This window comes from Macrobrachium nipponense, chromosome 28 (assembly GCF_015104395.2).
Source record: "Macrobrachium nipponense isolate FS-2020 chromosome 28, ASM1510439v2, whole genome shotgun sequence".
Taxonomy (NCBI): Eukaryota; Metazoa; Arthropoda; class Malacostraca; order Decapoda; family Palaemonidae; genus Macrobrachium; species Macrobrachium nipponense.
Genome location: NC_087217.1, coordinates 17,800,345 through 17,812,940, shown reverse-complemented (window position 1 = coordinate 17,812,940; position 12,596 = coordinate 17,800,345). Strand labels below are relative to the sequence as shown.

General features: G+C 33.8%; 1 protein-coding gene and 1 long non-coding RNA gene across 2 annotated transcripts in view; one reads left to right on the top strand and one right to left on the bottom strand.

The window, feature by feature from the left end:
• The window catches only part of LOC135201547 (rapamycin-insensitive companion of mTOR-like), a 144,617-nt gene extending 133,269 nt beyond the window's left edge, over positions 1-11,348 (top strand). Inside the window, exons 26-28 of the mRNA XM_064230544.1 lie at positions 696-806; positions 995-1,143; positions 3,978-11,348. Coding sequence (XP_064086614.1) covers positions 696-806; positions 995-1,143; positions 3,978-4,157 — 440 coding nt within the window. The 3' untranslated portion in view covers positions 4,158-11,348. The remainder of the gene's footprint in view (positions 1-695; positions 807-994; positions 1,144-3,977) is intronic.
• LOC135201548 (uncharacterized) overlaps positions 1-12,596 on the bottom strand; it is an 83,021-nt gene that overhangs the window by 55,232 nt on the left and 15,193 nt on the right. The gene's annotated exons all lie outside the window — the stretch shown is intronic.

The following is a 12,596-nucleotide window of genomic DNA, read 5'->3' as shown; positions in this document are numbered from 1 at the left end:
GAAGTTGGACAGCTAAAAAGGAAGAGACAGAAGGGGATGAGCTTAAAAGTAAAATGAAATATGGTAATGCAGCTGCAGGCAAAAGAACATACATAATGGATCTTCAGTACTGTCTACAGCATACATTGTAAGGCATTCTGTCAGAATGCAGTGTGTGCATGTCTTTAGAATCTCCTAAAAGAAGATATACAGAGATGGTGTGATTCTACACATACTATTTGTCTTGTAGTCATCACTGTGGAACAGTTCATTAGGCCATCAAATCTTTTAAGAAGTTTCCACAGAGTATAGTGGCCATATGGGAAAAGGGTACTTGGTGAAGAGAAGAGTAAAAGGAGATGGAAAAGTCACTAATAAGAAAAGTAATGTCCAAATAAAAATAGATAAATGCTAAGTGAATAGTATGTGAGAGTTTTCATGATTGTGGCTCTCAAGCAAGAGACTCTTGACTGAAATGCTCAATACTAATGCGTAAAGTATGATGTACATTAGTTGTATGGGCATAACTTTGAGTAACATTACTAAGTAATATGTGGCACCACTTTCAAGAAACATAGATCGGTCTCCCAACTTAACTAGCAAAATACTATACCTAGTATTAAAAGATAATGGTTTACCTCTGCAAAATGTCAAATTGTTTATTTGTACATTTATCCTTCAAAGATTTATTCATTGTCACTCCATACTTGTTACAGGTGAAGGCAAAACTGGAACCAAGAAAGTAAATCAGGTTTTGATACGGAAAGAAATCTTGAGATTCGTTACCAACCTATTGTCTTCCATAGCTGCTAAATCATCAGAATCAGGTAAATTCTCGTGTAGTAATATTATAATATTCACTTCTTTTCTAGATTAGATCAAAAGTGTGATTGCATTGTAGTCTGTATGTATCAAGTCTTGAGGTGCTTGGTATATAGACATTATAATTTTGCCTTCAGAAATTATTGCCCTGTATAATTGCATTGTATTTTAATGAAAAATATTGTAATTCCAGGACTATTAGCATTGAAGCAGCGCTGGCCTCAGGCTTTTAATGATTCGTGTTTGTATTCAGAAGTTTGCCTCATCCTATCATCTTACTCATTTCGTCTAACAGCTCGTCGTTTTGTTCAAGAATTGTTTATGGATATGTTATTGAGTGAGGTAAGAATTGACTTTTGAAGTAAGAGTTTTATATGAGACCTACCCAGTACAGGCAGTCTTCGACTTACGACGTTCCGAGGTTACAATGCTTTTCAATTGTATTCATCAGAAATTATTTCTAGGTTTACGACGCATGTTCCAGGGTTACGGTGCTAACAACGCCCATCTGGCAGAAGAAATATGACTCCAAAAATGCAAAATAACCAATATTTGATGGTTTTTTGATGAAAAATGCAATAACGATGCAGTTTACATAGTTTTTAATACAGCCAAAGCATTAAAAGTAAGGTCATCTTAGGATTTTTGACTATTTTCCGGCTTATGACGATTTTCGGCTTACGGCGCGTCTCAAGAACAGAACCCCTGTCGTAAGGCGGGGATTGCCTGTAATTATATAGCTTACACGGAAACTAATAGCTATATAATTACTGGGTAAGTATATACAAAACCTTTTTTTATTATAAAAAATATCATTTTTTTTAATGAGACTTACCCAGCAATTATAAGGCTATTAGCTTCCACTTAAGCATTACTAGGTATGTACAAAACTTTATATTATAAAAATATCACATTTTCATCATTATATTAAAAAATATCACATATTTTTCATCATTATATTATAAAAATATCACATTTTTCATCAATGTTTTTCAATTAATATCAGTCTTTGACTTTTTACTGTTCTTGAGGTCAGTTCCAGAATTTGCAGGGTAGATGAGTGATAGCCAAATGTTGCTTCCAAGATACTTTTTATCAGACTAGATATGAAGGGACAAAGAACTGTGCAAAGCTAACAATCACACAACAGACAAGGGTTCTTCATAAGTAAAGAAACTACTAGATGGCACTACACAAGAAAAAAAGCTGATTTCCTTTACACCTTTAACTAACACTGGTTACCTAACCTAAGCATTGAGTACACTGAAACCGTTAATAACATCCAGACACGGCCCCTTGTTTTATTTTTTTATTTATTTATTTTTTTTTTACTCATAGATACACTTGACAAATACATAAAAACATGAACAATCAAACAGAAAGAACAAAGAACACAGTGCAACAGTTTTGGTTGCATGACAGTACAGAGCAAAATATTGAAGTATGTATATTGAAAGGGAATCATATAGGTTATGTTCACCATAGACATGGAGCCTTGCTTGACTGTGAACAAAACATGAATAATACTTGCAAGGATTAAACAAAGTATACCATGAGTAATAAATTAAAAAATTTAAGCATAAGCAAGAACAGACAAAGTTCATGTAGTCATTACATAGAGTATATGATAATGTGAAAAGAATAAATGCGATACCATAATGATAATGACATAAATGTGGTTAAATTGGCGCTTTAGGGATAATCAGTCCAGTTCTTCTAATATCTGACCCACATAGGTACAAAATAATAAGAAAAAATGAAGGGATAATTGGTCCAATTCTTCTAATATCTGATCCATATAGTACATTGGTCAGTGCTATTGTCAAATCTGTGAATCCTTAGCGACAGGAAATCTGAGATCTCCCCAAACTCCCCGATTCTGACTTCTTTATTTAGCATCTCCTTGAACCACTTGATACTAGCAGTCTCTCCCCTCCCAGCTAAGTCATCAATGTACAGGCATATGTACAACTTCTTGCTTTGGTGTGTGAACAGGCAGGGGTCACCGCCATAGGAAGGCTGAACCCCATGTCAATGAGAATTCCTTTGATCCTCTTGTACCACTCTTGGCCTGATTGTTTGGGCTCATACAGACACTTGTTCAGCCTACGCATTGTTATCCTCCTGCCATCTTCAAAACCTTGAGGCTGCTCCAGGTAGGTTTCCTCTTGTATGTTGCTGTTTATGTAGGCTGATATCACAGTGCTCACAATTCCATCCCTTCTCAACTCCTAATATCAGCATGAGTCTGATGGTTTTTCCCTTCACAACTGGAGAGTACTTACATTTTGTGGTAATCAAGGCCATACTTTTGAACAAAGCCTTAGGCTACTAAACTGGCCTTGAACTTTATGGGTTTTCTGCTGGAGTCTGTCTTTGTTTTGAACTTCCAAGTAGATCCAACAATTGTCTTCCCCTGAGATCTTGGCATTAGCTCTCAAGTGATTAGTTCCATTAGTCCTTTCAGCCGGCTCTTCCCTCATAGCTGCCTCCCACTTTAACTTGCGTTGATTAGAGAGGGCTTCCTTGGCACAATGGGGCTCAGCAAGACATGCAAGACAAAGGTTCACAGTATGCAAGGCACACTGATGGGTCCAAATCTGTCTTAGACATGGGGTTTGTTCAGGGCAAAATTGTGTGCAATAGCATCAGCCATTAGAATTACTAACGATGGTATGCCATCACAGAAATTTGTAATTTTTTTAAGGATTCTAGAAGTCCTGTAGAAACCTTCAAGATTTTAATCCCAAAAATACCCTTGCACTAGAAGTTAATATTTCACATCATATATAAGGATGTTAAAGTAGAAATATGTTGGATTCTTACCCATGTAGGCATTCTATGACAAAAACATGTGAATATTCTTGTTATTGATTATATAACATCTTTATCTGCTCATTGTAATTGTAAAGAATATTACATGGATTTGTTAGTTTTAGTCATTTTGAGAATTCATGAATGAGGTCTGACTTTATGTATAGTCTTCTATAGTGGCCTTTGAGTAATGCATCAGCAACATGCAAGAATGTTTGTCACATCTTCATCCTCTGTCAATTAAAAAAATTTGTTTGGATTAACTAGTCTTAGTTATTTTGAAAATTCATGACCCATAAATTAAAATAGAATTTTGTTTCTCGTGATGCTTTCTTTTTGTAAGTATGTATTAACTATTTCAGGTTTTCACGGAGGCCAATAAAATTCTTACGGGTAAGCTTGATAATGTCTGTGAGACTATGAATCCCATAGTAACTGGTAGTCCCCCCACTGTGCATAGCTTCAGTTTGCAGCCTCCTTCCATGGCAGACATAGCTGAAGTCACGCTATCAGATAAGTCAGATAAAGAAGAGGAGTGCTAACATATGTACTTACAATCAGTACAACTATCATTGTGGAAGCACAAATGTTAGGTCACTTTATAATCATGTATTTATTGCTCTGTTAGCTGACAGTTTGCTCAAATGAAAGATAACATTGCTTCAAGAAAGAAATGTAAGTATGATTGGAGACTGCATAGTGACCTAGCTTTTATTTTTTTAACTTGATAGGGATGAAATGGTAATTTGTTACTAATTTTCCAGTGCTGCTGGTGTAAGCTTTGTGCAGTTACTCATGGGTAATGAGTTTGTAATCATAGTGTTTATAGAGAGAAAATTATCTTCTTTAGGTTTGACGTTTGTTGATACATATATGTAACTTCCACCGATGATCTAGTTCCCAAAATAATTTCTAAAGCAGGTACCAGTGAACTGGCAACAAGTAAAATGCACTATAGAATTATAAAAATTATTTATTTATCTTTTCATTATATATTTCTTGACACGATGCTAGTCTAATGTAACTTAATTATTAATTGTTGCTTAAGAACAGAGGCTTCAGTAAAAAAAAAAAACTGTACATACAACATTTTTTCTATTTACATATACATGTGCTGCTTATATATATGTATGTTGTATTTTCATTGTGTACATACAGTATATTTGCAGTATGTACAGTATATGGATGTAGATTGAAGCAACAAACAACCAGTTCTGTGTCATATATAAACTTAAAGAAATGGCAGTTTAACACCTTCTTATTGTAGCCAGCACTTGTACTTTGTTCATTTTAAAGTGTAATAATGTTCTTGGATATTCACTCTTGTACATAAATAGCAAGATTAAGCATGATTAATGTATATCAGAGCAGCAAATTTTCAAGTAATTCTAAACACAGTAATAAGGATTTGGGATATGTTTGTTACTTATTCACATTCATTGGTGCACGCCAATAAAAACCATGTACTATTTTTAAAAAGTAAAGTTTTCTTTCTTTACAAGTACCATGGTAATATGGAAGTAGTTCCTGGATTACACAAGTTTTTTTTATTAATTTTACTGGATTTCCAGCTGGCGCTAGAAGATTATCTTCCTGTTATTATTATTAAATTAATATTATTATTATTATTATTATTATTATTATTATTATTATTATTATAAAGAATTAGTTTATCCAGACCTCTGAGCCTAACAACGATCTCAGGTTTGTTAGTTTTGAAAAATACAAATTGAATAAAAATTTGTCATTTTGTCTCTTGGATTGGGGCATATTTCTTTAATGCGTACTTCATTAGCTAATTTTAGTTCCTAACAGGATTAGGGTATGCAAAAGCCCCACCCCCTTACGATAACCCGGCTTTGTTAGATGGGAGATTACACAACCTTGTTAGATGGGAATATTTTATTAGTATAGCACATATATATCCAAATTATAGCTCATTGCTAGAGTAGTGCATGCAGGATGCAAAGCGAGGTGTACACTGAATTGGTTAATTGTTGCTTCGATTTTTGTAAATTTGTATGTATATACATGAATGTACATACAATATAGTAACTATAGTTGTATGTATGTTTTACCTCCTTACTTACCTTGTAAATATTGTAAGAAATTCAATCCATAGTTTTCACTGCCAGTGCATTGCACTTAGTGTAAAGTACAATTTTTTTAAAGGTAGCATAATTTAAAACACCATTAGATATATCTATTCTTTCATTCAGTAACATGATGATGAAATTGAAGTTTAATGGTTTTTGTATTGCTTACTGTAATGGTGGTTTAACATAAATTAAAAGTAACTGAAGTGCTAGTGAAAGTACTACATACAACTTTTTCATTCATAAGATGTCTAATTGATTATGACAGGAGTTGATAGTTCGTATATGTATTTGTTTTTTTTTTTTCAATTAGCCTCATATTAGTAATGCATAGTTAGAAGCATCACTGCATTATATAGTAAACTACTGTGCTACTAGCTTAGAATAAATAAATTAAAAAAGATTTACAGCTGCCTAATCTATTATCACATTGTAGCTATTTTAGGAATAGCTAAAACTGTAAATATATTAGTGCTTCAGTTTATAGTAATTTTCTGATGATCAGAATTCTGTCAAGCAGGTCATAGATTGTCTCCTAGTATAAAAGCTTTTTATAGGTTTTTATTGATATTAGTTTAGTTAGCTGTAGAATCTGATTTTTATATTATTGTTCAAGTTTTTTTTACAAAAGTCCAGTTAGTCTTTAATAAAGCACCTTTTGGCAGGTTATAGTAATTTCTATGATATCATAGAGTAATTTTTCCAACCAATTAAAATTTTCTCCATTACATTTGACTTCACATTATTTGCTGGGTTCATAGTTACCAATTGTTTATCAGGTATGTTGTTTCAATTTATGAAAGGTACTTAATGATTATTATGTTTAGCCATTTAACGTGATTCGTGTTGATAGTACGGTAGGGTTATTTCTGCTTATAAAATGGTTTACAGCATAATTTTGTCAATAGCAAACCAATTCCATTTTTAATCATGTATGTGAAACTAAAGTGTCAAGAAATGAGGAGCAAAGCAAAGTTGCTTTTAGCAGTTGCAGTATTCATTCACTCATTTCAAAATTCTCTTTCTGCCTAAATTGATGCTGTGAGGGATTTTGTACGTTTTTTTAAACTACTTCTGTCAGCATGAACAAAAAGTTTTGGTGTGTAGGAACATGTAGTGTTGAAGTGCCTAAAAGCTGTAATGGTATTTACTAGGTGGACCAAGTTGCAAAGCAGACAGTGGTTGTTTGATATTAATTTGTAGATTGAATAGCAGAACTTTATTATTTTCCAATATGGTAGTTTGTGTTATGAATTTCTGTTTTGCAGCTCACAAGTGAGCTTGAATAACTATTCTACTTATACATGTATATATCTTTTTGGGAATGGTTTTTTTCATTCTTATAAATTTTTGTGTATGTTTTTATCCAAATTCTAAGCTAATTGCTTCCATAAATTCCTATTAGGCATAAGGTTCTTGTAGTTGGTGTCATCATAGTTGGTAGTTTGACCCAACCCCCCCTCAACTCCCAGCCCCAGGTAGTTTTAGACCTTTTTATATATCACAATCATGAGCTTGTTATGCTTACAAAAATGATTTTTATATTCAAGTGGATAAAAATTGAAATGCTTTTTGTGTAGTTCAGATCTTACTAAATGTTTCTTATGAAATGGATTTACAGTCAGTGCAGAAAAGATGTCTAAAATCATAGACATTCTTTTATCAATTACCCACCAAACACCATCTATTGTTACTTAAGAATAGGATGCATCTTCAGGACTGGAATATTTTCCAAATAGATCTTATTTAGATGCACCCCAGTTGACTTCATGAATAACAGTGTGTTTACATTGTGCTATGCTGTACGTACTTAAAAGCCTGATTTGTGTCATTTTTACAAAATGTAGTAATTGTTAAGTATTTTTCATCTGTATCCTTCTGCTGAAAAAAGTGGAATAATGCTTTATGAAGGTTGTGTACCTATCATGGTGGGTATTCAGCTTATTTCTGAACAATGAAGAAAATGTATAATAAAGTTCTAAAATGAACTTGGAGTAGCTAAACATTTAAATTGAGGCTAGCCAAAAAGATTTGTGTATTTGAAAAATTTTAAGTAGCATTAAATGTTAGGAAATGGGTACTCAGTGCAGAAAAATGGCTGACATTTCTTGCCTCAGAAAGTAGCTTTTAGGATATATCACAACATTTCTAAAAGGAAAACAAGCATTTTGGTTCATTGATAAAAGTAAGTTTCATCAGTCCATTGCTTTTCTGTCCTTTAGAAAAGGTACTTTGAGTTACATTTTTAATTTTAACTTACCTACCCTATCATTTAACTGGCAAAGGACAGTTCCATTTTTGTGTACTTGTCAACTCCCAACTATTCAACAGATTTAGATATTTACCACCCTTCCTTTTAAGGGTTAAATTACCTTAGAGGTTCACTTTAGTTGTTTATGGTTACTCTTTTAAATACTGGAAATAAACTGAAAAAAAAATCAAAGCTCTGTATGCCTTAAAGGTGTTGGATCACAAATATAAGAAATTGTAAGCATTCAGTCAGCACAAACTATCACTTCACATACTGGTATCTTGCCATTGTAAGGAAAGGAATTATATTTCAGGTACCCCAACATTTATTACAAAGGAAAATAAGAATTCTTTTGATTAAATTGCTTGAAGAAGCCTCAAGTGTACTAATTTTGTTTATGTAACATTGGCATCATCCTATATTTTAAGGGAACTATTCTCTGTATTTGTTCCTATGAGAGTTAAGAATGATAACAGTGATACTGTTATATATAATTAAAATAATCTTCTGCCTTTTTTGTGTGCAGGTTATTACTTTTAGGAGTTATCTTGTTGGAGAGAAGTAGATTGAATTGAGAGTTTTTACCTTGGTTGAAGGCCAACAGTATTCACTTCATGATGTTGCAAAAATGTGGATGAAATATGGCATTTAGTCTCCCATAATGATTTTATTTGATCAAAATGGTCAATTTTATTAACAGGAAGTTCATGGTGTTAGTACTGTCTTATTCTCTCCCTCAAGATGAAGTATTTTTTAGCAGATCAGATGGTGTTGTTATTCAAAACCTTGAATATTCATGTGCAAAACATTTACTCGAAATGTGTTCTAGTTTTGTATGGAATATGTTTTAGTTTTGTATTGAATATAAATCTTTGGTGTTAGAAGTCATAGTTTTCTGTCTTTTGTTTGTGCATTTAGAGAATTGCAGGTATCATAGAACAGATAACAGCTTTATTATTTAATCGTAGCTTTGTGTGTAATTATCCTTTTATAAACAGTGCCTGGATGACTGGTTTTATGGAATGACCTGGATTTGTAATTAACAGTTAGGCAGAAACTTCCTTTTCATTTTAAAACGGTGTAGTGCCTTTATTTTTACAATAAAAGAACGATTGAGTTTCATTTAGGTTGATGTATGAGGTTATTTAATGAAATGGAAATGGATTTCCACCATTGTAACCAGAATTTAGAAATGAATAGTTAAAAATTATTTGAACATTTTCGTATGGTTCAACCTCTTCTTATCATTAGTAAAAGTAAAATTTTTCTAGGTATTCAGCCCATCTTGTGTGAACCCAATTTGAGCCATGTATCTAACTAGAGTGCCACGTTTATCTGGGCTTTGTATTTACTCTAAGGTGTTCAGATTCATTCTTCCTATTTTGTAAGTACAATACATATATTGTGTATAACATGTAGCTCTTCCACAAACCAAGAGATTTACTGAACTGATGAATCACGTAGGCCTCTTTACCAAGTATATTTGTGCCAAATTTTAAAGTTTGTGCCTCTGAACATTATACAGTAAATACATACTAGACTCAGGACAAAAGTTGCTTCATGCAGTTTGTCATTCAAAGGGCAAGTGAATATAGTTTGTTGTTGTGTGGTGTCCTGGTGATAAGTACTGCAGTTTACCCTGAGGCAGGAAGTATTCTGTAGTGGGTTTCTCTTTAATAAAGAAGAATTTTTTTTTTTATAATTCCTTGATTTTAGTAATTTTATTAGCTTGTAAGTGTAGCAGAAACTTGCAGCATTTTAATCTTTAAAAAAAAAAGGAGTTGGAGTATCTAAATACAGCTTCTTTTTAATGCAATAGGCCTACATGAGTGTGGAAAAGTTTTGAATAACCTTGTTCCTGATGGTCACACTGATTTAGGGATGTTATCTAGTTTGTGTTCATGAAGATGTTTTAAACATTGAACCATTTTATTACAATTGAGATGCTTGTTGAACATTTTTCATTTTTCAGGTAGAACATTTATTTATAAAAGACATGTAGATTGGGATAATCATAGGGTGCTGTTTAAGTGAATTAATGTAAGTAAATTTTATATATTGTGTATATAAATGTACATAAATAATGTAATATTTGATAGTCTTCGAATGGGAATCTCTTAGACAGCACCTGGGAGAAGCCTGTATGGGTTATTCTCAGGGGGTCTAGGAGCTTTCTTCCATATTCTGCCTATGAAAAAAATTGCTTTTCTTTATTCATTTGTTAAAAAAAAAAAAAACATTGGTTCAGTTGGCCAATATAAATGTATTATATCGTGTGTACTTATTTGGTACAAATTGTTACAAATCCTTTTGTTGTAAATCATGAGACAACTTTAGTCAAATCATGAACTTTTGCTTAATTGCTTAGTTGTTAAGGTGCAGGTAGTAGTGGTTGGTAAAGTACCTGATGATTGATGTACCATTACGTAGTTAATGGGTTTACTATATATAAAACCCAGTGGTTTTAGAAGTTGCCAGAAAGCTGGTGTTGTGATGAACTGGAAATGAGCTGTTTGTTATTGCTGTATTACCTTCTTAGAAGTATTTTATGTTCAAGGTTGCTGATACTTGCTATTTATCCTTAAAATTAAAAGTGCATGAGACTTAATGCAGTTTCCAAATTGTTTAGTCATCTTTCATACTTCATGTATCAAGTCAGTACATTAAAGTTTTTTGTTTTTTGTAACTCTTGTTAAAGTTAGATTGCAAAAATTTAAAGATCTTTTAGCATTGCTACACATAAGGCTATGTCAGATGTGTACAATATTCAGGAGTTTAGGAAAGGGTAACTCAAAAATTGGTGTGATTAACAGACTAAACAGAAAACTTTGTAATGTCCTTCAAAACACAGCTAGACTGTCTCAGCTATACTTGACGTTCCAAAATTCACAAGAATTTCCAAGGAGGTTCTTTACTTCAGCTTTTTGTTGGCGCGTGTTTCATAATTACCAGTGCCAACCAATACTTTGGAAATTAATAGTCTATTTTCAGTTATTTCTTGGCTCTAGAGGATAACTAGCATAACTTGGGTAGCTTACCCAAGTACTAGTTGCGTTGGTCGGATCATCATCTGTTTATATCCTGTTTGATTTTAAAAATTGAGCCAGACAAAAAATGTAAGTAATCGGATGCAAAACTGTCAGACAGTTGCAATTGATTGTATAGTTTTATCCGTTTGGTCTGAATAAGTAATCATTGTTAACATGGCCAACAAATATCATCTGGCTTTTTCTAGAACTCATTGTGGTTTGACTGATGAAAGTTTATTTCTGTGTGGGATCTGTTCTGTAGTTGCTTTTACCTAGTGCTTTTTATACTAAAATTATAAGAAACTCCTTTACTAGTGTAAGGTAATATTGTACTGATCAATAAAGAAATAATGATAACTTGTGTTTCAAAACCATATGCATGAGCTGCTTGTAACAACCTTACAACCCATCTTTTTAGTGTTTGAGCTAGGGCTGGATGACAGGCATATTATTGTGCAATCTGTTGGCCTTTGCATTAGTCAAGATTGTTTTACAGTTACTGCAAGGATACAAACACTATTCTTTTATCTGGTTACCTTCAACAATAGCTGGTCTGGTTATGGAAGCATAACGGTTTTCAAAATTGTTGCATCCAGTGCAGAGATTGTTGGTGACCACCCACATGTGTCATCTGCACTGTCAGTATTCAGAAGATGAACCCTGTTCATACAGAACTAGCCATTGACTTGAAATTCAAGCTTCCAAAGAATGTGGTGTTCATTAGAAAGAAGTACAGGAGGTAAGGGGAAATACAGAAAGAACACACTAAGAAATGGAAAAGACATAAACATTAAAATAGATATATGAAGACAACTTCTTGCACAACCCACTATTTGAGTGGTTAACCTAAGTTTATGGTCATCATTGACCTGAATTTTTTTGTCTTGCAGAAACCAGGAAGTTTTCTCGTCTTTGACTCGTGCCGAGTGTCTCTTTGTCTCCTTAGTGAGAAATATATTGGAGATAGAAGGTTCAATCAGTGTCTTCTGAAGTTACCACTGCTGAAATTACTTTTTCTTCATACTGTGCCTACCCCACCTGTACCACTGCTAGACTGTAGTTCACCCAAACCCCCAGTGTGCACTGGCCAGATAGCACCAAGCGGCTCATTCCTTGTGCAATGCTGTGGCGAGGGAGTCTATCCCCCTGGGCCCCGTTTTGGTTCCCACCACCTTGTTTTCTGATAATGTGACACTCACAACACCAAGAGATAAAGGAGTTGCTGAAGGCTTCATGACTTTCCTAAGTATTCTCTGAAGGAACCTTCCTTTTTCACCTTCCTTGAGCATTTGGTTTCAACCCAAGGTTCTTTGTAGTAGTTTTGGCTTCTTAAAGATCCTGCTGGTCAATGCGCTAATGTATCAGCTGCTCCTGTTCTAGCTGCTTCCCTTTGAAGAAGTGTACTATGCCTGTGGAGGTTGAGGTAACCAATTTTCTTCCTACTCATTCTCCTCCTCTTCCACACCTTCCTGTAGGCTGTAAGAAGAAAGGCAGGAAGGAACTCGAAGGCATGATTCCACAAGAGGACTAGGAAGTCTTCTGATTTTCGCCAGCCCTTGGTTGTGCATATTGGCCGGTGATCATGGGAGAGACGGCCGCTTCAGG